Source organism: Elaeis guineensis, chromosome 10 (assembly GCF_000442705.2).
Source record: "Elaeis guineensis isolate ETL-2024a chromosome 10, EG11, whole genome shotgun sequence".
Taxonomy (NCBI): Eukaryota; Viridiplantae; Streptophyta; class Magnoliopsida; order Arecales; family Arecaceae; genus Elaeis; species Elaeis guineensis.
Window position 1 is genome coordinate 71,637,713 of NC_026002.2, and position 24,866 is coordinate 71,662,578.

Below are 24,866 nucleotides of genomic sequence, written 5' to 3' on the forward strand. Positions count from 1 at the left end.
CTCCGTCTGCTTCCATCTCTGCCCCTTCAGACGCCGACCCAATCACATGAGAAGGAACCCCTAGAGCCCTTCAGGCCATCCACCAGGCCCGGCTCAACCAGCTTCAAGGAGCTCGCTTGGACCGATCTACGGGCCGGGCTCCTATCTTTTTTCAACTTCAGCCCGCTCATGTTGGACATATAGTGGTCCATTGGGCTTGGGCTGTCTTCCTAGCCCATAGCAAAGTCTATCAGTTTGGAGTTTAAGTCAGCCAACACCTAAAACCCGATCCTTGAGTCACCTCACTCGACTCGGTTCGAGTCCGAGCCACCTCGGCTATTCTTCGATGAGTGTCGACGAGCAACCTTAGATGGCTTCTACTAGTTATCGGAGTCCGATGGAAGAACCTGGAGAGATCACCGGTTGCTTTGGTGAATCCAGGCAAGAAGGAGGTGAACTTGATCTAGAGGAATCCAAGTTGAGATCAACCATCTTTCTCGGCTTCGTTGGAACCCTAGATGGATGGGACTGGCGAATCTAAGAAGTTGCGGCCCATACCTCGAGATGCGATCGAACCAGATTGGGTGGCAGATCGTCCTCTGATTGAAAGCCCTCCACCGTCATCGGACTCTAGCTCATAGAAGTTCTCTGGTTGCAACGCATGACCATGACTCTCCTTCACCTTCGATTTGAACTGGCATTACCTATCTCCATGGCCAAGCTAGCCAGATTTATAGCATGCAATTGACACATTCTCATAAACAAAGAGCTGCCAGAAAAACCCCTGATGGCCCCTGATCAAAACCCCAAACTTCAGCAGCACCGTCGGGTCGAGTTCCACCCTTATCCTAGCGAATCCTATTTTCTGCTGCCAATCAATAAAGTCATCCAAAGCCACTGACTTCCTGACTTTCGATGTGATTCCCATTAATATGTCCGTCTCCCAATACTCCATCGACAACCTATGGAGCCGCACCTAAATCATAGTCCTTCACACAAAGTTGGTGCTCAATATGAAGTTGGGAACCCATGGCTCTACTGCTAGGAGCTGACCATTGACAAAGCACAACACCCCGATGAGAGTCCCACTGCAGTCCTCAAATTTGAAGCGAATCAAATGGTGATCTTTGGCCAACGCAAAAGATTTGGGGCCATGCTAGATCTTCCCCTTATCCTTGAACTCCCTTGCAATCCACTCCATTAGCACCCTCCCGTTGAGACTCGAGACCAACACCGAAACACCCTCCCAATGCTTCCGAAAGTCCTTCATCTTCTCCTCAGAAACTCAAGAATTCTGGTGAAAAATCTCTGAAATTCCTCCACCTCCTCTCAGGTGATTTTGTGCGCCGTCCACTGGAGCTGCCGCGGCGGCCCCTAGGCCACATGAGCCCACGATCCCTCCCCACCGCCAGACTCCAACGAAGATCAGCACTAGCCGCACGATTATTGATGAAAGCACCCAATCGCGCATAGGCGCGCCCTTTCTCTCGTTTCAGCATTTCGGCAGCCCAGGTGTCTCTTATTTTGGCGCTTATCTGTTAAATTCTTTTGAATATATTTTTTTGTGCTTGTTTTTTAAAAAAAATTATTTGGTAGGAAAGACTCGGTGGAGGCACCGGTTGCCAAACAATGGGGGCTGGCCCTCCCCAATCCCCTAAACCCCCCAAGGCGGGATGATTTTATCCCTGGTCACTTGGCATAACCATCAAAGACGTGATCAACTTAATATGCCTCTTTTTTTTTTTTTTTTGGCTTGCTTTGGGGGGGAAAAGAAAAACTTGATATGCTTTTTGAATGGGAATAGAAAAAAAGATAAAACTAAAGAAGCTTTAAAGGCTGGATACAAAGGCCTCCTAGATTTCCTAGGTAAAAAGCCCAATCTGAATAAATTCATGAGTTTCTATGCTGGTTCCAGTGTCCCGTGAATCCCTCCTCTAGCAGGATTGCACCTATAGAAGTTGAAAAAAAAAAAAAAAAAAAAAACTGAATATGTCTCAACAACATTTGAAGAGCCGATGACCTCTGAAAAAAAAAAAAAAAAGGAAAGGTCAGATGTGAATCACCTTTCTATAGGAATAGACGCTTATACTTGCTTTTGAGGGAGGAGGGGCTCCACCATGAAGTTGCCTCCACCTTCATGTTTCCATAGGCTCTGCAGGAAACTCAGCTGCCTCCTAGGAGTCTTGTTTGCTGCCTCAGGAGTAATCCCATTCAGGTTCTGCACATGTTGTAGGCAAACTTGTACAGCATCATGGACCCTCACAAACCACCATTCCTTCCCAATCAGGTCTATAAGGCCAGATCTTGAGAGTAACCGAGCAACTTCCGGGTTTGGATTTGCAATTGCAATCTGCTAAACCGAGAGAAAGAGAGAGAGAGAAGGTCTCTAAAATTCTGCTGTCGTTGTCCATTATTAAGATGTGACATTAAAGGACATGATATTAACTTTATAGAAGATACTAACCTGGATGCCACGTGAATTGTACTCCTGATGCAGGTCTTTGAGGGCTTGAACAGCACTGGAGTCTATATATGTAACAGCTGAACAATTTAATAGGTCCTTATGAGTTATTGATTTGCCGTGTGCATAAGCATGAAACTTTCATAATTCCAACAGACGTCCAACTTGGATCTAATAGCAAGTTCTACACGTATATGAGAAGTTACCATAATAAAATTTGAAAACTGTGGAGAATGAAAACAAATGAGAACATGCTTAAATAACTGAACCGGACAGATAAGCAACACAATTTAAACATTCCTGAAACTGCTCCACTGTCAACACACAAAAGAGTAGGCCTCAACAATCTCTAAACTGTAGGTTCCATGCCACCGAATAGGTCTAGTATGAGAACATATATACCAAATATCGCACTAGAGGCAGAAGAAGGTGAAAAACAAAATATCCATCGTTTTATAAAGGACATAAGAATTTTATGCCAAAACAACTCAAATTCAAAGGCTATGTGACATGATAGAAGCATTCCTTGTTGCTGTCACACAAAGCATTACATAGAAAATCCTAACTAGTGTCATGAGGATTGATTCACTGCCACAAAACATTGCGTCAGATGGATCACACCAGAGAGCTGCAACTAATCATAATAGATAAAAGGAAGAACTCCACAGAGGTGGAGCTGGGTGCAAGATAGCATAGCTTGCTTCTAGAAGATTGAAACGATTCTAAAGCGATCCCCTGGGATCGGCCTCAGGGGACTCCTCCCTGCTCAGAGAGACTTCCTACAAGGTGTCCAAAATAAACAGGAGCGGTTTTTTGGATGTGAGTGTGAGAAAACATCAGAGAGTTATAGGTACAGTAGGACCTGTTGTTGTCTCAACTGAATCTTGCAATTGGCTAGAGCTCTCAGAAGCCTAGGGAGGAATTATTGATGCTACAAGGAAAATGCAAATGCAAAATCTGGATGGGAGATTCCAGCACTGTGAAAACTAGATTCCTCAGGTGATTCCTTCCTACTCAGAGAGACTTCCTACAAGGTCTCTGAAATAAATGAGAGGAGCGGTTTGTCAGACAGCTGTGAGAAATCATTAGACAATTCTTGGTATGGCAGGAATTGTTGTATCTGAATCTTGCAAATGGCTGAACTCTGAGAAGCCTAGGGAGAAATTATTGCTACTACAAGAAAAATGGGAAAGCAAAATTCAGATGGAAGGATTTTCCGGCACTGTGTAATCTGTGAAAACTAGATTCCTCAGATGACCCCTTCCTGCTTAGTGGGGCTTCCTATGAGGTCTCTAAAATAAACAAGAGAAGAGTGCTTTTCAGATGTCATTGTGAATAATCATCAGAGAATCATAGATACGGTAGGATCTATTGTTGTCTTAACTGGATCTTGCAAATGGCTGAGCTCTCAGAAGCCAAGGGAGGAACCATTGCTGCTACAAGAAAAATGGGAATGCCAAAAATAGGATGGAAGGAGACTCAGGCACTGAGAAAACCGAAGTTTGTGTTAACAGCAAGATTAATTAATGATTGAGAATAGCTGGGACCTCTTCTCAAGATCCCTGAAGAAGAGAATCTCGCAAATTCTAAAGGGAGAGACAGCCCTCTAGATTGGATGGCTAGAAAAGGTTTGAGGTCAACATTTGCTTTAAATTGAGATGGAATTTTCAGTGAATTGCTGACTTGAGTGGGCTAGATCCCATGTCCTGCACAAAAAAAACTAGGTTTACTGACAATTGATTAAAGACCTGGAAAGCCTTGATTGTCGATTTTATTTTAAAATCTAGCGTAAAATCTAATCCATCAAAGCAGACCATGTTAATTTGACCATGGGCCAAAGCATGGCGTGATTGATGTCTTTCATCTCATGAACCAAACTCTTAAGTCATGAATTTAGATATCTGCATCATGTGAAATGACCGAAATCCCATTTTGCACATATGTAAACCATGTGTGCCCATGTGTGTCTTCAGCACTTTATGCAAATTTCAAATACATAGAAACTGAATCTATGCTAGGACACCGTTGGAAATCTATGTAGACTCATAACATTCAGATGACCTCTTGTCATTCATGTATATTAAAGAATTCATGTATAACTATTTTCCTAGACAATCTAAACAAGAAACGATATGCTTTTCTGCTCAATTCATCAATTTCTTACAATGTAAGATACATTTGATTTTTATTTTACATTGCATCTTGTAAATGTGATAACCCGGCCCAATTGGGCCCACAATCAAAAAAAAAAAAAAAAGGAACGGAAGAAGACTCCCTTTGGGAGTCTTCTTCTCCGATGAATCCTGATCGGAGAAGGGTTCTAGGACCCTTAAAACTCTAGGGCCCTCTATAAATAAACCTCCCCTCTCCCTCTCGATCCTCCACCGACGATCGTTGAGGTCAAATTCCTCTCTTTTACCCTTGGAAGCCGCAGCACCCTCTTCTTGTGTTCGTCGGAAATTGAAGGTCGAAGAGGCCACCGGAGTTCAGGTAAGGGTTCAATCTTTCTTTCTCTCCCTCTTTTCTTTCTTCCCATAGTTTTAGACTCCTCGCCGGCCGTCGGGATCATCGAAAACTCCATGAAACATGAAACCCCTATTTAGCCGAAACCTTTTTTTTCTCTTTTCCGACCACCGGCGCCACTGGTTGCGACGTCTCATCCCTGAGACCGGACCCTCATCTCTCTCTCTCTTGCGCTTGGCCACCGACGACCGGCCAATGGTTGAAAATCATGAAGAAAGGGGATGGATCCCTTGTTTTTCAAGAAAAAAAAAAGAAAGAAAGCTTGCCAACCGAACCCCATCGCCGGCCGGCTTCGCATGGTCGGCCACCGTTGCCGGACCTCCGACCAAGCCACCATCTGGCCGAAGCCTGGGCCACCAAGGGGGGACCTCACGGTCTTCCCCTGTTTCAGCCAAGGGAGGCCGCGGGAAGAAAAGAAAAAAAAAAGGAAGAAGAAGAAGAAAAGAAAAGAAAAGAAAAAAAAAATAGAAAAAGAAAAAAAATAGAAAAATAGAAAAAAAGAAGAAGAGAGAAAAATTTTCTCTCTCCTTTCTCTCTCTTTCCTCTCTCCTCTCTCTACCTTCTCTCTTTATTTTCTCTCTTTAGATTTTCTTCCTATTTTCTCTCTCTAGACCCTTTTATCTCTTTTTATGGATTGTCTCTCTAGGGTCATTCTCTCTCTCTGATTGTATCACAAACCCTAGGATAAACTTGAGATGAAAATATGATAATCTGAGACTGCTCCGAAATTCGTGCAGTAGATCGGATCTCGATTCGATCCTTATTCGAAATTGATAACATCGATCATGGTTAATCCATATTAAGTTATCCTGATATAACCTCTGTGATATCAACCATGATTGCCACTTTTGAAGGATACGAAGATTCTCTCTCCACTTTCTCTCTCTACTTTCTCTCTCGTGATTGACTTTCTCTCTCTAAAGTCTATGAATCCTGTACCAAGTCATGCCTTCATCTTTTAGGGGCTCATATTGACTCTAACAAGATGATCCAAAGTTGCTTTGATATCCGTGTTGTATGTCAACCTCATTTGATCATATCAAGGATCTTTCAAATTCATTATTAATGAACTCTATTGATTGATCTTGATCTAATATGTGCTTCACAATTTCTTGATCAAGTCACTTGAATCTGACCCTCAGATCAGAGAACCTGAATTACCTTGGTATCTGGATAGTCCGACACATCCGATCAATAGTCCTCTTTTCTTATAATTTAATCTTATTATATTCATGGAATAGAAATTGACGATGATTTGATATTTTAAATAGGATTAGCTGATTCTTCTAACAAAGTTTGAAGATCTAAGATGAATGAGGTAAGTAGATCTTATCTCCTTATTTATTTTTAAATGATCATGTCTTTATGCAAAGAATTGCTATTGATGAAATCATAACTTTTCATAAAATATGGATCGGCATATGTGATATGAAAAAGCATGTTTTATTATGAGCATTGATTTCATGAATATGTCTTATGAAAATAGCATGATTATGAAGCATGAACTTCATTGTTTTTCCATCTATGTATATGTATGCTTTAAAAAAAAGATATAATGATTTCAAAGACTCTCAGATGGCTATGAATGAATCTCTTCGGAAAGGTCGACATTCGGAGCTAGCATCCACACGAAACATGATCCTGTCAGCGGATATAAAGTTGGCATATGAATTAAGAACTCTGTCGATTAAGAAACATGGCCCTGTCACGGGTATAATAGTGACCTTAGCATGAATATCTGTGAGCAATATTTTGAAACATGACATGAATACATGATGAAAATGATTTACGATTCATGATTGTGAAATATACATGATTTATGCATGCATGATGAGTTTATAACTTATTTTGTTATATGCTCTATGAAATATTTTATTTTATATTACATGTTATTTTTTAAATATTGCATTATCATGAAAAACTTATGCTTGATCCGATAAGGAAGCGCAAGTTCTACTTACTAGACTAGTGTAGCTCATATTCTTTTTGTTTTCTTTTTATTTGAACAGAGGAATAAGGTTAGGATCGACAAAAGGAATCCAAGCTTGAAAATTTGGCAGCAGAAGTTTAGTTTATTTTATAATCACAGATTTGTAGTTATTTATGAATGTTGAGATTTGGGTTGGTACTTGCTTTTGGATTTAGATGCTCTGAACCAATATTGGTTTGATTATTTGATGAATAATGTAATTGAATCTTTTTATTTGACGGATTTTAGATGATTATGATGGATTGGCTTCGTGTTATCGTGGGCTCCATCCCTCGGTAGCATGGACGTGTTATGTCCCGAATTTGGGGCGTGATATTTTATGGTATCAGAGCTTAGGTTATAATCATTGGGAATTATGATATAAATGATATAAATGATTAGGATATGATAGAATAATATCAGAGCTTAGGTTTAAGATCATTGAGATTATAAAGTGATATCAAAACTTTATGTATGATCAATAGGATGTGACTGAGTGGAGTATAATGGATAATATCAGAGCTTAAGATTATGATCATTAAAGACGTGATAGAATGATATAAAATTTAGGTTATGATCACTAGAGAATATGACTTAAGTGGTATTTGAACTTAAGGTTATCATTATTCGGGATTGTGACTTTAATGATATTTGAACTTGAGGCTAAGATCATGAGGAACATGATGATATAAAAGAAAAGATTCAATAATTTGATTTCGAATCAATAGGTATTATGATAAAATTTATGTATAAGTGGCATATGATGTCTATAATAAAATTGATGAGTTATATCTTAGATTTCAATTAGCAAGGTTGACCTAAGTACGAGAAGTATTGACCCTAGAATGAAATGGGAGGTATTGATATATTATGTTGGGTATATTCAATGACATTGGAATGTTAAACCTATATGGATAAAGGACATGATAATTTTGCTGATTTTGATGTTAATTTCTTTGCAAAGAAAGGTTGGTTTGAAAGTTGTCTAAATAATTGTAAGGTAAATCGAAGGTTAACTCAGATTAATTCTAGACATATTGGATTCTTGAGGAGTGGTGAAGCTTATGTAATAAGTTCAAACATAAAAAGTGGATGAAGATTTAATTTTGATGTGCTATGCCTAAGAGATAGTAATAATAAGGAAACTTTAAATTTTATCCTAAATTTTATATGAAATCTGAATGTTGGATCTATCTTTGATTGATTTAATATACAAAGATATTTTTGATAGACTTAGATAATTTGGTAAGTTGAGATCAGAGTGCGCAGCAAAAGCGTGATGGTCTGAATTGATTAGAAATATTAATCCTTTAAATCAAAAGATATTATGAAATACGTTAGTTGTAAATAAGGAAGGATTTTACTGATAATAAATGGATGCTAGAGACAAAATCTATCTGATCAAGAAAAGACTCAAAGCAGCACAGGATAGACAGAAGAGTTGGGCAAATAGAAAAAGAAGAGAATTGAAATTTCACTTCGATGATCATATTTTTCTAAAAGTATCACCTATAAAAAGTGTCATGAGGTTTGGGAGACATGGCAAGCTGAGTCCGCGATATATTAGACCTTTTGAAATTTTGAGCCGAGTAGGAGATGTTGCTTACGAATTAGCTTTACCACCAGATTTATTCTAAGTACACCGTGTCTTTCATGTTTCACTACTAAAAAAAAAAAAAATTTGTATCTGATCCAAATAACGTGATAAAGTATGAGCCATTACAAGTTCATAAAGACTTAACCTATGAAGAATTTTTCCTCCGAATTATTGATCGAAAAGAGCAAGTTTTAAGACGGCGCATCATTCCGTATGTAAAGATTCACTGGAGTAATCATGAAGAGAGAGAGGCTACATGGGAGCTTGAAGATGATATGAAGATGAGATATCCACATTTATTAAAAAATGAAAGTATGTTAAATTTCGAGGATGAAATTTTTTTTTAGGAGGGTAGAATGTGATAACCCGGCCCAATTGAGCCCAGAATCAGCCCACAATCAAAAAAAAAAAGGGAACGGAAGAAGACTCCCTTTGGGAGTCTTCTTCTCCGATGAATCCTGATCGGAGAAGGGTTCTAGGACCCTTAAAACTCTAGGGCCCTCTATAAATAAGCCTCCCCTCTCCCTCTCGATCCTCCACTGACGATCGTTGAGGTCAAATTCCTCTCTTTTACCTTTGGAAGCCGCAACACCCTCTACTTGTGTTCGTCGGAAATTGAAGGTCGAAGAGGCCACCGGAGTTCAGGTAAGGGTTCAATCTTTCTTTCTCTCCCTCTTTTCTTTCTTTCTATGGTTTTAAACTCCTCGCCGGCCGTTGAGATCGTCGAAAACTCCATGAAACATGAAACCCCTGTTTAGCCGAAACCTTTTTCCTCTCTTTTCCGACCATCGGCGTCGCTGGTTGCGGCGTCTCATCCCCGAGACCGGACCCTCATCTCTCTCTCTCTTTCCTTGAGCGCTTGGGCACCGACAACCGGTCAATGGTCGGAAATCATGAAGAAAGAGGACGGATCCCCTATTTTTCGAGAAAAAAAAAAAAGAAAGAAAGCTTGCCGACCGAACCCCATCGCCGGCCGGCTTCGCATGGTCGGCCGCCATTGCCGAACCTCCGGCCAAGCCACCATCTCGTCGAAGCCTGGGCCACCAAGGGGGGACCTCACGGTCTTCCCCTGTTTCAGCCAAGGGAGGCCGCGGGAAGAAAAGAAAAAAAAAAGGAAGAAGAAGAAAAGAAAAGAAAAAAAAATAGAAAAAGAAAAAAAATAGAAAAATAGAAAAGAAGAAGAAGAAGAGAGAAAAATTTTTTCTCTCCTTTCTCTCTCTTTCCTCTCTCCTCTCTCTACCTTCTCTCTTTATTTTCTCTCTCTAGATTTTCTTTTTATTTTCTCTCTCTAGACCCTTTTATCTCTTTTTATGGATTTTGTCTCTCTAGGATCATTCTCTCTCTCTGATTGTATCACAGACCCTAGGATAAACTTGAGATGAAAATATGATAATCTGAGACTGCTCCGAAATTCGTGCAGTAGATCGGATCTCGATCCGATCCTTATTCGAAATTGATAACATCGATCATGGTTAATCCATATTAAGTCACCCTGATATAACCTCTGATGATATCAACCATGATTGCCACTTTTGAAGGATACGAAGATTCTCTCTCCACTTTCTCTCTCTACTTTCTTTCTCATGATTGACTTTCTCTCTCTAAGAAGGTCTATAAATCCTGTACCAAGTCATGCCTTCATCTTTTAGGGGCTCATATTGACTCTAACAAGATGATCCAAAATTGCTTTGATATCCGTGTTGTATGTCAACCTCATTTGATCATATCAAGGATCTTTTAAATTCATTATTAATGAACTCTATTGATTGATCTTGATCTAATCTGTGCTTCACAATTTCTTGATCAAGTCACTTGAATCTGACCCTCAGATCAGAGATCCTGAATTACCCTGGTATCTGGATGGTCCGACACATCCGGTCAACAGTCCTCTTTCCTTATAATTTAATCTTATTATATTCATGAAATAGAAATTGACGATGATTTGATATTTTAAATAGGATTGGCTGATTCTTCTAACGAAGTCTGAAAATCTAAGATGAATGAGGTAAGTAGATCTTATGCTCCTTATTTATTTTTAAATGATCATGTTTTTATGCAAAGAATTGCTATTGATGAAATCATAATTTTTTATAAAATAAGGATCGGCATATGTGATATGAAAAAGCATATTTTATTATGAGCATTGATTTCATGAATATGTCTTATGAAAATAGCATGATTATGAAGCATGAATTTCATTATTTTTCCATCTATGTATATGTATGCTTTAAGAAAAAGATATAATGATTTCAAAGACTCTCAGATGGCTATGAATGAATCCCTTCGGGAAGATCGACATCTGAAGCTAGCATCCACACGAAACATGGCCCTGCCAGCAGGTATAAAGTTGGCACACGAATTAAAAAACTCTGTCGATTAAGAAACATGGCCCTGTCACGGGTATAATAGTGACCTTAGCATGAATATTTGTGAGCAATGTTTTGAAACATGACATGAATACATGATGAAAATGATTTACGATTCATGATTGTGAAATATACATGATTTATGCATGCATGATGAGTTTATAACTTATTTTGTTATATGCTCTATGAAATGCTTTATTTTGTATTACCTGTTATTTTCTAAATATTGTATTATCATGAAAAACTTATGCTTGATCCGATAAGAAAACGCAAGTTCTACTTACTGGGCTAGTGTAGCTAATATTCTTTTTGTTTTCTTTTTGTTTGAACAGAGGAATAAGGTTAGGATCGGCAAAAGGAATCCAAGCTTGAAGATCTGCATAGCAAGCTTGAAAATTTGGCAGCAGAAGTTTAGTTTATTTTATAATCACGGATTTGTAGTTATTTATGAATGTTTGAGATTTGGGTTGGTAGTTGCTTTTGGATTTAGATGTTCTGAACCAATATTGGTTCGATTATTTGATGAATAATGGAATTGAATCTTTTTATTTGACGGATTTTAAATGATTATGATGGATTGGCTTCGTGTTATCGTGGGCTCCATCTCTTGATAGCACGTGTTATGTCCTGAATTTGGGGCGTGACAGTAAATTGATAAAAAATAATCCATCATATTACCACATAGAAATTCTGAGCTAGATTACTGATAAAGTATTTGTGTTGACTGAGAACTTCCACCCAGATGGCCAAATGTTGAATATAAAAATCCAAGTAACATTTATAACATCCAAATTTATATTTTCATACTTTTCTCATATAAGCCCGGAAAAGAAGATATGAAGGCAAAGGTCAAGGACTTACGTGACATCTCAAGGATCACAAAATAAATTCTTCCAACATCCAGTCCGCGGTTTGCTGTCCCAGAAAGATTATGTTCATATTCCTGTAGCCTGATAACACAAGTTGATTTAATGACATTAAAATGGACTAAAAATTCAAAGCAAGCAAGACTGAGGTTTGAATTTTCCCAGCATATCAGTTTTCTTAAGGTTATGCAATCTAAAAAAAGCTTAAGATTCACCTGTCCTTGATATGGCTGATGTTTGCAAAATAGATAGGTGCATCAATTCGAACTACGACTATTCCATTATATGTATATGCTTCAGGATACTGCAGAATATTTCTGTAAACAGTTGTTCCAGGAAGACGGCCCAATACAGCTGCAACAAAAGACCTATACAAGTTAGCAACAAGTAATCTCCAGATAGCAATAGCCTTTAACAGCTTATGTCAAAGCATGAATATGAAGATTGAACAGGATCACACGTTTGTAAGAAATGATGTCTAATGTCTACAACTCTACATACTGTTGGATAGTAGTTACATCAACCAGATAATTAAAAGATTAAAAAAAAAAAAAAGCTTAATACCATCTAGTAGGCACCAGCTTAAAAACTAATGAACTTATGGTTTAACGATTATTATCTGAAAGAAACAAATGTTTTTGCTGAAATTTTAAAACTCTGATAAAATTAAATTCTCTGAGACTGTAAAGGTGAAACATTAAAAACAGGTATACATGAATTCCAAAACTGTTTCAAATGAGATTGCATGTTTCTTGAGTCAATGTAAGCCATATCTGGTAAAAAGGTTAAGCTATATCCATCAACCACATTCAACATGGTCTATTAGATAAACAATATGTTTAATAATAAAATTATGGTGCACAGAATATGACCAATAAGAATGAGATTCAAAATGATATGAGGATGAGAAGTGCAAACTGGCACAACTACATGCAGACCTGCAGATGGTAGATAGATTCCAAGGACACTTACCTGTATGTGGATTTGCTGATTCATGGATAACGAATGCAAGCGAGAAGCCGACCTACAAAGCAAAAGGTCTCGTGCTCTTAACAAGATTTGCTTCTTATCTAACCCAGTGATAACAGGAATATTATTGATATTTAATCCAGAAGGTAATCATACAAAATCCCTCAAATGCACCATCATGCTAGAAAGCAAATATGAACATCTAATCTTAAATGAAAAGCAAAGTCTCCTACCGTTTGCAGCATTGTCTTCATACTAGTCATTTGCAATATGAAAATATAAAATGATAAGCAACTGAAACATCTCAGACAATCATGCAAATATACTCACCAAGGAAGGTAGAACCATCCCGAACCACCCAATTTGGGGCGTATGAGCCATATCGGTGGCAAACCAAGACGATTCCGATAATGAAATCGAGCAATTGGTGAGAGAGTGGGAGAGGGAAGGGGGGAGAGAGAGAGAGAGAGAGAGGGCAATGGCAAGCGATAGTTGCTGGAACAGGACCGAGGGAGGGAGGAGAGAGGGCTTTTGAAGCCCTGTCTTCTATACATTGGAACAAGGGTGGAGCCCCTATTTCGAATGGAAATAGAGCTTCAACCCCTTTTATATATTTTTTTGATTTTTTAAAGTGAAGTCAATAGCCACTGTTGACTTCACTTATTATTTTCTTTTTTTAAAATTTTCTAAGAGAAGCCGGCAGCCATTGCTCAATGCTGCCCTCTCCCTCCCTCCCCCTCTCTCCCTCTCTCTCTACCGCACCCTCCCTCTCTCTCTCTATCTCCCTCCCTCCCTTCCTCCCTCTCTCTCCTTCCTCCTCTCCCCCTTCCTTGCTGGTTTTCCTACCGATTCATGCTGGAACAACACAACACAAAGGCGTACCATATCGTATCACCGGCCTACCAGCACAGGTGCTGGTTTTGATACCTTGATACTCACTTTGTCAGCTTGCTACTTATGATTTAATGAGGCAACTTCATAATTAGATGATGTTCCAGAAATTCATAATGCCATGCTCCTAAACCCAATTGGTTTCATGTTCCAAAATAAGAAGAATTCATTATTAATATTAGTGTTAAGGTATGCGAAAAACCTTCATTAAATGAAGAATCTAGTTTAATTTTATGGGATGTCTATTTTAGATGAAATATTGCTGTGCGGTAAGCTATAATGCTACGGAGAGGCATATATTGGTTAGTCTAGAGATGAACCAGTAAACTGTAGTGTGAATGCATTAGTAAAGTTTTGCTATGATCTGTTCGATTTTGGTTACAAGTTTGCCATTCAAATTTCAACTATTATACCAAAGTATTTGTGACTATGGAAGATGCAGACTGAAAATGACATCTGAGATTATGAACTTAGCACATGATCTGCTAAACCAGTAACCATATACATAATGAAAAGATCCCCTCCCATATATGAGACAATATATGCACGAAAGGTGAAGCAGACTTTATGAATTGAAACGATAAATGTGATAGAAACATTTTAAATAAATGAAGATACAGATAACTTGAAATTTTAAGATAGGGAGCTAGAAATAGATTCAAACCCTTACCCCAATAACAACACCAATCTCAATACCAAAGATTAATGTTGCAATGCAAGTGATTGTCCAGAGAAGAAAATCTTTCTTATCTACACGCCAAAGGAACAAGGCTTCTTCATAATCCACCTACAACAATAATTATTAATATCTAAAGTCAACATCAGCTATAAACTTATAAAGAATGCAGTACCCATGTTCCATTCAAATATATGCTACTGTATGTCATAGGACCAAGATGTTATAATCTAGATTGGTTTATCCAATTATGTTTCCTATTTAACTTGGACCAGTCTAGTCGCTGACTGGTTGGTCTGGCAGTAGAACAAGATGCTTTATATAAAAAGGTCATGATTCCAACATCAGGAAGATCTCACTTATGCACAAGTTTGCACGCTATAACCCAGAAGAATCACCAAGCCTGCTGTGGATCACAGTAGCTACTTCGATAGGTCTAGATAGGATTCGATACCAAGATCCACCATATTGGAAGCCAAATTGCACATTAAAACTTCTGGAGGCCATAACTTACCCATATGTCATCTAATTAAGGTGCTCTTTTTTTGCAATTGGGTGACTTTTCGAGATCTAAGATACTATGTCTGCTCTTAAAGGGTTTGACATATAGCAATAGCAAGCATACGATGATGTTTGAACCTTAAAATGGCCAGTCAAAGTAAAGTTCCCTTTTGAGAAAAAGCTATGACCAAGCATAATTCAAATCCAAGCAGAATACAGAGAAGTGGTTGAAGGCAAAGTTGACATAAGAGTTAAGATCATGGTCCAAGATTTTAGCTTTTCATAATTATTTTCCCTAATCATAACTATTTTGGGAAAGTTGTAACCTCTCCTAACTAGAAGAGGAATCCGACCTAGATTTTGTAGGACCGGACGTCACTACCATGGATAGAGGAATTGTAATTAGTTATATTAATCAATGATACAAAAAGGGCTTAGAACCCTACATTTGCAAATTCTTTTATTTTCTATTATTCCCTTTGAGAGGTCCAAGTTGGGTGGATTGAAGAAATTGCTTCCTTCTCCATCCAATCAGATCACTTTGAGAAGCAACAATCGAAAGTGTGCTTCAGTTTTGTTAGCAAGTTTACTTGGAATTTACACAGTATATGATGATACTGACTTTAAATAAGGGTGTCAAGAGGTTCAAAATAGGGTCTCACGAATTATTCACATCTAAATCAAAAAAGGTTCAGGATCCCAGATCATAATAACATCCAGACGTACTTGGATCCTCAAGGACTTTGATATTTTATAGGCTCATGCTTGTTATATAGACTGTTGCAGAATGAAAAGGGAAAATAGGTAGTAGCTATAGGGACTGTTGTAGCACTTCTGGAATTGTCAATGTTATTGCTTTCATCTCTTGACAACTGACAGTCACAATCACAAACGATGGCAATAATTATCTACTAATTGCTATTTTTGAAAGCTCAATGCAACAGAAAATGTTTAAGTGCAAAGATCCTGATTCTAGGATCACATCTGTATACACTAATAGAGGCTAGCTGCATGACTAAGAGGGACGGATATGTACTATTTTATGTAAGAAATTGTGAAAAATATTAAGCAATGCATCAAGATTGTACACTCCAATTCATAATGGCAAACTAACTCAGGTCCAATGTTTTCCAGCAAGATTCATCATTTTGTAATGGAAACTATTTGTCTCTGTTAGAACTGCACAAGTAATTAAATTTTCCAGTAACAGAAATACAAGACATCAACAAAAGCAATTGGCATCTGAGGTTTACCACTGGAAATATCATATATAAGTCATCCGATACGAATTGCTAAAACAAATCAGTAGAACATGAGTAACTGTTATGAAAACCTAGAAACATCTTTATTCTAAACAGTTGTGATGTAAAGAATAAAGTAAGACTGTGAAAGGCCAAATAATTTTGATATCGGTAACTACCAAAGAGCTTATAAAATACGTATTAGGAACCCTGTCACCAAGTATTTGCAAATTCTTACCAGGCCCATTACAGCGGATATCACAATTGCAGCTAGGGCACACTGAAACAAATACAAGCAAAGCATGGTAAGCAGGAACATTCATGATCATTGAGTAGAAACTAAATGTAATCTGAGAAGTAACATTAAAAAACTTAAATATTATCCACCGAATTATAAGCTACCAAATTATACTCATCCATTTAGAGACAGCTAATGAAACCTTCATCCCAAGGCCAAGTCTTTGAAAGTAATTATAATATAATATGGAAAACACTAAAAAAGCAAAGGGGGAAAAAAGCAAATTTGCAAAAAAAAAGTTCGCTGGCAAAGTAAATTAAATTTGTCCTCCATTCCAAATGCAATATATGCCTAGGAACAAAACAGAAAGAAAGAAAAGAAATATGATATGTGTTGACCAATCAGAAGGAGAAAAAGGTCCTTCTTCAAAAGAACACCATCGAAACATAGTAAGCACTATCCAGTGTTTAGAGAAACATTGTTAACTAACCAATTGACCAAGAAGCTTAAGGTGTTAGGGAATGGGTTACCAATGTTTATCAGACTTAACATCCCCCCCAAATGCAGACTGGCCTATTCACATGGAGGGATAACCAAATCAAGATAGAGATGAGACAACATGATGGACAAGAATCAGGAAAATGGTTAACTAGGAGAATTAAATAAATACCTCAACTGGAGGATATTCAAACTCATAACATCCAAGAACCTGAGTTCTGATGCCCTATTAACTAACCAGCGACTTCATAGGCTTGAGCCATTAAGGAATGGATCCTATATCAGGATTAGCAAATAGATGATCTGAGTCTGACAACAGAAACTCTGATAATCTTCAATCCATCACTGGTTGACTGCTTATACTATGGCACACCGAAGAAATCAGGATGGTTATGACATGATTGATCTGGCAAGAGTTGGTACTCATTTCTTCCAGAAGTACAATAATCATATGCCTATGTATGCATACGTTGCATGAGTATACTTGTCCATCGTTATCTACTTCATTTCATAGACTCTCCATCCTCTTTAGGTTTATCTGCATTTTATATCATAGAAAGAAAAATTTATAACTGTAGTATATACAGGCGTTCATGAATCTGCATTTTTATTTATGTGGAGTTCTGCACCGGATTGTGCTTGAATTATTCCTACTTTAAATTCCAGGCCAATGGTAAATAGACTCTCATCGTTGTAAGCACTCACCATTTTCAGTTCATTGGTTTAAATCCCATGAATAAATTAAACTGACTCCTAGTATCTTCATAAGACAAGATTATCTGCAGTTGAATGGCCAAAAAACTTTTCAAGGGAAAGTCATACCTGAGGTATTTCACTAAACAATGGTGTCATAAACAAAAGAGCACATCCCATTATAATGCCCATTGTAATTCCAGATAATCCAGTTTTGGCCCCACTCTCATGATTTACCGCTGACCTAGAAAAAGAACCTGCACATAATAAAATGTTTCTCTATGAGCATGCGAAGAAGAACAAAGTGCATTAGTATGTCCATGCTTAGTCTTAGTATCTCACCAGTTATAGGGTATGCAGAAAAGAATGATCCACAAATATTTGCCACACCTAGACCGAACAACTGTGAAAGCATGAGCATGAGAAATCTCTTAGTATACAATGAAATAAGAAAAATATAGCATTAGCTTTGTCAGCTATGTAACTAACTGACAGATTTGCAAATTCCATCTAGCAGTGTAGCATCTCAAACTCTGCACTCTTCAACCTACGCATCCATAGCAAACATACTACATTTAAAAGACATCTATATTCAGAATTTGTACATTATATATTTGAGATTTGTAAGTGTGCTTTAAAAAAAAAAAAAAAATCCAAGCATATCTTTGGAAATTGCATTATTCATATCACAGCAGAAAGCTAGTATTTGTATAAAACAACAAACCACAAAATCCACTACCTTTACATTTATATGTATTGATTCCAATTTCCAGGAGGTTGACACAAAAGGATGGTGTATTAGAGTTGCAATGGTGCCTGGCTGTTAAGCTGTATTTTGGGTGAGATTTCTTCAATCACGAGATTGATGGCAGAAAGCTAAACAAGAAGGATAAATGATGAAAACCAGTACATGTCAGATTGTAAAGGAGTCTCTCTCCTCTATCATGAGATTATTTTGTTTAGGCTTCTTCTCAGCCTATGGAAACTGATATATTAAGCAAGCTTTATGCATCGATTATCAGAATAAAACAATTTTAAGTGGTCTAGTCCCAAATTAGACTTTGATCCATTGGTTTCTTCTTACTCTAAGATTGTATTTTGAAAGTTTAAGACCTGTTTTGTGTGACTTTAGCAGCTTAGATAAACAAAAGTAGTGTTAGAAGAACAATAAATTACAATTTTCCAAGTAAAAACCTTCTAGTTCTGCCATTAACATGGGTTGACACTTGACAGTATGAATCCCACTTCATCAATCATTCCGACGCAAGGCCCAGGTCCTCCATTATAGAATGTTCCTTGATACATGAAATCATTTCTCATTACCACCATTCAAGATTTCAATCATTGAAAATAGAGATTGTTTAAGAAAATTTCAGAAGTCATGAAGAATTTTGATATTTTGAAATGAATTCTGAAGAAGATAAGGTATTTAGGCATTTTTTCAACCTCTCCTAGGTTATGCATGAATATGATCATCTATAAGGATTATATGTTATTCTTAAACCTAGTTTTTATGCTTTATCTTAACTTCTATTTCAATTCTATTTCCAGGAGGAGGAATATGTACCATCTCATTCTCAGTAGCTATCCTCATCCTTGTCCTCTATTAGTGCACCTTTTAATTCTTATATTTTGCTAAAGATAATTATCATTTTATCTTCCCTAATTTTGTTACTCATTCATCAAGCACATTTCCACAAACCAGGGCCATTTTTGAATCTTGAAAACTCTAGTTATGTTTCACTGATACATGAGTAACAATATGCTTCTTTTTGAATAATTCTTTTTCCAAGGAAAATATGTACTCTTATCCTGAACTCTTTTCCTTCATGAAATTGATAGGAGATAATGAAATTCCAAGCCTAATATATTTGGACGTTAACTTCACTTTCAATTATGACCAAAGCCTTATATTTTATGTGTTCCAACTAAAAATTGCAACTTTCATACTCTATTTGGTCTATTCATCATCTATCTACCTATCTGTGCAAGTATGTGTGAAAAGCAAGTTATTATAACAAGCTTTACAAAGAGGTGGGGGGGGGAGCATGGCCAGAAATATGTTTCAATGTGTGCATTTGGTTAATGAGAAAATTGGAGATGGTACGGAAACATGTAAAAAGATCTCAGGCATACCTATTGTGTATGATATAATAACCATCAGTATATGGTAGTATATATATTTTGACATTCAATTAACTCTATATACTTCTACAGGCATCTGCATGTTGATGTATTAATTTTAGGAGTTCTCATGCATTTCACATCGAAAATGAAATATTGATCACTTATCTTCAATCTTGATAGATCACAATGATAGAAAACTAGGCATATAAATAGTAATGCCTAAATAAGAAAAACAATTACTACTGGAATATATTAAGAAACATAACTCAAGAAAATGGATCTAAGTAATGACACTAAAGGAATTTTCTTATAAAAGACTGATCTGAAAAGAGGATTATCTATGGTATAAATCTTTTAAAATGATTACCTCTTGATTCGAGTCTAACTCATAACCATTCTTTGCAGCCAAAGCTTTAGCAATCCCCACAGATTCCTGAAATCCAGAAAAACAAGGAAAAAAGAAAAGAGTGCTGATAAAACTGATACATAAAAATGGAGGGTCATTTGAGAAAGAAGAAACTAGCAGAACCAATTTATACCAAAATGGCCACACCAGTAATAAGAGCTGCAGTTAAAAGTAGAGATTTCACATGCTGAAATCCTCTAGGAATCGAGAACTTTGGAAGACCCTGGGGTACTTCACCAACCTAAAATAAGGACAACAGTTCAGATAAATTATGTGAAATTAGATTGTGTCTCAAATAACTAGTGTTGCAAAATATAGTCCTATTTAGTGCTGTCGAAAAACTTAATGACATGGACAACATTCAGGGTTTCATAAATGATTTTGCTTCATCTAGTGATCTTCCAATGTTTTGACACTCTGAAGGATGATCAACCTCAGTTCAAAACTGTTCATCATATCAGAATGTGCACTAAAATAAATCTATTAATCTCTCAAACATTTCTTATTGTACATACAACTCATCAATCAGTAATGAAACTATCAGAACTCAAGACTCCTAAGTCGCCATAGTTCTATTGAACAAATTTGTAAAACTACTGCTTTCATCAGACATATACATCCCACTCTAGTTATACAATTTTCCTGTCATGTAGCCGAAGCCTTGTATGTTGTATCCAATCAAAATTTAAAATTTAGTCACGCAGACTTTTATCATCTTTTGTAACATCATCTCATTAACAAATCTGTACCAATCTAATGCAATACATTAGATATTAGTTTATTCTATTGAATTTCAAGTATTAAGTTTCACCAGTAAGATACATAGACTTACTTCCCATTTGGAATTGCAGAAAAGAGATTTTTTATCCCAAAGGAAAAAAAACCAAAGATTCCACATGGTACTTTTTTTTGATCGAAAAATCAATCTGATTGATTTAGTACCCTTCGCTCGATGAGAAAATGGGTCTTGGAATTGTTCAATCAATAAAGGGAAGAAAAAACAATTGCTCTACCCTAATGAAAGATTTGACCGGATCAAGTTATTAGCCATTTCGAACAAATCCCGAAATTCCAAACTACCTATTATCCAATAAAGACCTAAGATTCCTCTTGGTGGTTGAGGGGGGAGATGTAACAAAAATAACCAACTTAACACTTAGCCCAAGTGTTATATTTGGTTATTTACTAAAATCTGCTTTTGGGGTTTCCAATTTATTGCTTACTCAAATTTATATCAAGCTATATCAATCTAATGCAATACACTAGACATTAGTTTTTCCATTTCTAGCTTTTCAGGATTAGACCTTCCTTCGTGGGCAGAACAAGACACATGAAAAATCACAATAAATGCCTCCAAATTATGATTAGACATATTAGACCAAGCATAATAAATTGCAATTCATGATCATAGCATTAGGTTTAAATCCTAACAACCCAGGCCCAATAAATCAAATGGAGAAAATCTCACCACTGAAATTGAAGATGGATGAAATATTTTCACAAAAGTTGTGCCAAGTACAACTGCTGCAAGGGGACCAGCTGCCCTTAGAGATCGCAAACACTTCTTGGATTTACCCTGCAACAAGTATGATAGTAGTTGTCATGGTACATTTTATTGAATATAACATCTTCAAGATGGAAAGAATGAAATTAAACTTCATTAGAAAGTGTAATAAAAGATCTAACCAAGTGTTTCATCAGGAGAAGAATTGCAAGAAAAATTGATCCCATCACAAAGGGTGGCCATGAGAACTGCAAAAAAGAAACTGCCACATAAGGCTACTAAAAATAGTTATGATTTTAAGTATTTTAAATAAGACTCACAAAGATGAATAACCAAACTTATAAAATAGAAACAAATATGAACCTCAAGAATAAATGTGTGTGCATACGTGCTATAGTATGAAAAAAAATAGAAAAATCACATAATCACCAGGGCATTAGGAGCATACATCACCAGATCCAGCAATTATACTTCTGATTAGTGGTATAATTTTGCTGCTTCGTACTATATTGTACCCCAAGAAGTATTTGGCTTGAGACAAGGTGATTGAAATGGCTGAAGCAGTAGTGAAGCCAGATATTACAGAATGACTAATAAAACGAATAAGCCACCCAAGCCTGTAGAGAATTGCGAACATGAAAGAGATTATGCAAGTCTGGAGCTCCAACAAGGCAATAAACTTCTTTTACAAAAAGTGTCCTAGTAGTTTGGCATAGGCAATAGTCTTACAAATGATAATGTCAGATGGGGAAGATGCTGAATGAAGGAGGTTGTAAAAAAATTAAATCTACAATTTCAACTACAATCCTTGTAAATAAGTAGTTATTGGGTTTAAATCTCCAAAAGATAGTCTTAGACTCTTAGTTGCAGACATACTGCATTAGTGCATGGTGATAAGATGTACCCACTATTTGTCTGGTGTTCATCATGAAATGCTGGACTTTCCATTACATCCTTATAATATCAGAATCAGATTGTGATCTGAACATTGTAATTGAAACATTATATCACACCAAGAGGCCAACCCCAGTTTGGATTGTTAATTTGTAAAAAAAAGAAAAAAAGAAAAGAGAAAAAGAATATAAAAAGAATGAAAAATAAGGCAACTACAAAGTCATTAAAAATTGTATGTGTAAGAGGTCAGCAGTTCATGGACTCAGGGAACCTGCCATTTCCAGCAAACACTGTTGGAATCTTTAAGACTATGATAAACAAGAAATATATCATTACCAAACTCGAAACACCAGGAAAGTAACATAGTTTTAATTGTGGCAGGAAAGAAACAGAGGATTAATGGTTAATTACCTTAGCAAACCCATAAGACATTCCAATACGCCAACCATCAGTGCCAATAATATGGCAAGTTCAGTGTACAGCTCATTAGAAGGATCAACAATGTGGCTCAAGACATTAGATACCAAGAGTGATACTAACGCCACTGGACCCACTGCCAGTTGACGTGATGATCCAAAAATAGCATAAACAAATATTGGAACAAACCCTGAATCTGTACAAAAAATGTTGGCCTTGAGGAAACAGAGCACATTATACCTGAGTAGAATTTATTCAACATACTGGCAATAAGAAAGATACAAAATTAAAGTATACTCACAAAGCCCATATATTGGATGAAGCCCTGCTAACTTGGCATATGACATTGCCTAACATTTGCATGTAACAAAATAATCAGATAATCTACAATCACACCAGTTAAAGAGTTCTATACGAATTAATGAAACTTCTATCAAAACAGGCCACAAATCACTAATATGGAAGTAAATTACATAACAAATTTTGATTTCCAATTCGGAACGAAACAAGGCCATAGCCCATACTCATAAAAAGGCATCTCTTCTTGTTGGAATTGAAATAGTTCTATGAGTAGAGTGTTATTTCAACACATTTTACATTATGATAACTATGTGTAAAACTTATGGTTATTGGCTTAACCAGTGAACCTAACATAACTCTGCTTTCCTCTTTTTTTTTTTTTTAATGTAATACATTGACTCACTGATTTGATCAATATTTCTTTTTAGTGACACATAAAGAAACTCAAAATACTTAAGATGGAAAAACAATATTTAAAAAGGAAAAAAAGTTAGCATAAACCAATCTTATTACACAAAAGAATTTCAAGGAATTGCTGCCACGATGCTAGTAAGGAACCCTACGCACTGTTTAAAAAGAATCGATTCGATACATTTCTTATGTACCCATAGGTGCTATATTGAATTTGAATCAGATTTCGGATCAATCTATATTGATTAACTGCCTCCATTATGTTGTTGCTAGCAAATACCACTGTTTTTAGTTTTGGATCTTCCAAATCATTCCCACAGTAGATCCAGGCCGATTTTTTTTTCTGATCCTTTGATAAAAAGATCATTCTAAGAATTCACGAGAGAATGAAAATTATAAAAAAAAAGGAATTCAAGATTATTCAACCAGTCTTGGACCAAATCAAGAATCCGAGAAACAAAGAATGATACAAGAAAATTAAGAAAATGAATTCAAGATTGTTCAATTAGTCTTGGGAATCCCAGAAACAAAGTACGCCATGTGAACAGCAGGAGCCAAGATTTTGATTAAACATAAAATCAAGACAGCACAAATGAAGAAAATAAAATTTTAAAAAATACAGAGAAACTAGTATAAAATAAACCAATCATTATCCGAAAATTTTTAAGAATTTCACTTGCAAGAAGCCGTGCATCCCACTAAACTATCATAAACCAATCATTATAAAAACTCTTCCCGGCTACTTCGGAGTTCGGAGAAACCCTGCATCCCATTTAATTACAAGAAGAAAAAGAAAAGCACTAATTACGATTTTCCTTCTAAAGAGAAAAAGTTCAACATGGCGTATCCAGTCTCCTTTCGAACCAACAATCCGAAAAAGAAAAGGAGTAGAGATAGAGACATCCATTAACCTGAGGGACGAGCATGACGCCGACGGTGAGGCCGGACATGAGGTCGACCTGGAGGCAATCCCGCCATCGGTAGGTCCGGATCCAGCGGGAGCACGGGAGGAAGAGCTCCATCCACTCGATGGCCGTCATCACCCGGAGCTTCGCCCCCCATCTGGCCACCAGCGTCGCCGACGGCTGTGGCAGCGGCGGCGACGGCGACGCATGCTGGAATGGGATCACCTTCACCGTCCGGCCACCGCCGAAGCTATTCGTCCTCGAGGAGGCCGTGGCGTCGGAGTCTATCTCCATTATCGCCGCCCCCCTCCTACGCAGGCCGGCGGCGACGCTTCGCGGGGAGCAAAAGAAAAGAAGTCGATGGTAATCTTTTCTAATCGTTCGCGCGGTATAAGATCGCGGCATGCATGGGGACGGGCATGCCGACTAGTTTC

The 24,866-nt window shown here is 37.1% G+C and overlaps 1 protein-coding gene and 1 long non-coding RNA gene across 3 annotated transcripts; one reads left to right on the top strand and one right to left on the bottom strand.

Annotated features, from left to right (window-relative positions):
* Window positions 1–507: 507 nt before the first annotated feature.
* On the top strand, window positions 508–11,443 carry LOC140851984 (uncharacterized). Its single transcript, XR_012134843.1, has 2 exons — window positions 508–1,491; window positions 11,228–11,443. It is a non-coding gene; the product is annotated as an uncharacterized lncRNA (long non-coding RNA).
* LOC105032828 (sulfate transporter 4.1, chloroplastic) lies at window positions 1,746–24,832 on the bottom strand. 2 transcript variants are annotated; one of them, XM_073244510.1, is made up of 18 exons: window positions 24,439–24,832; window positions 23,118–23,166; window positions 22,811–23,012; window positions 21,954–22,122; window positions 21,688–21,753; window positions 21,470–21,577; window positions 20,135–20,242; window positions 19,963–20,028; window positions 17,811–17,871; window positions 17,598–17,725; window positions 16,278–16,319; window positions 14,292–14,408; window positions 12,734–12,785; window positions 11,977–12,115; window positions 11,757–11,845; window positions 2,444–2,520; window positions 2,043–2,332; window positions 1,746–1,928 (listed from the first exon to the last, which is right to left on the bottom strand). In XM_073244510.1, the coding sequence occupies exons 1-17, from the start codon at window positions 24,724–24,726 to the stop codon at window positions 2,063–2,065; spliced, it is 2,031 nt and encodes a 676-aa protein (XP_073100611.1). In that variant the 5' UTR covers window positions 24,727–24,832; the 3' UTR covers window positions 1,746–1,928; window positions 2,043–2,062. The 2 variants fall into 2 exon arrangements, with proteins under 2 accessions (XP_073100611.1, XP_010905703.1); XM_010907401.4 differs by having other exon boundaries at window positions 2,043–2,329; window positions 24,439–24,830.
* Window positions 24,833–24,866: the final 34 nt, after the last annotated feature.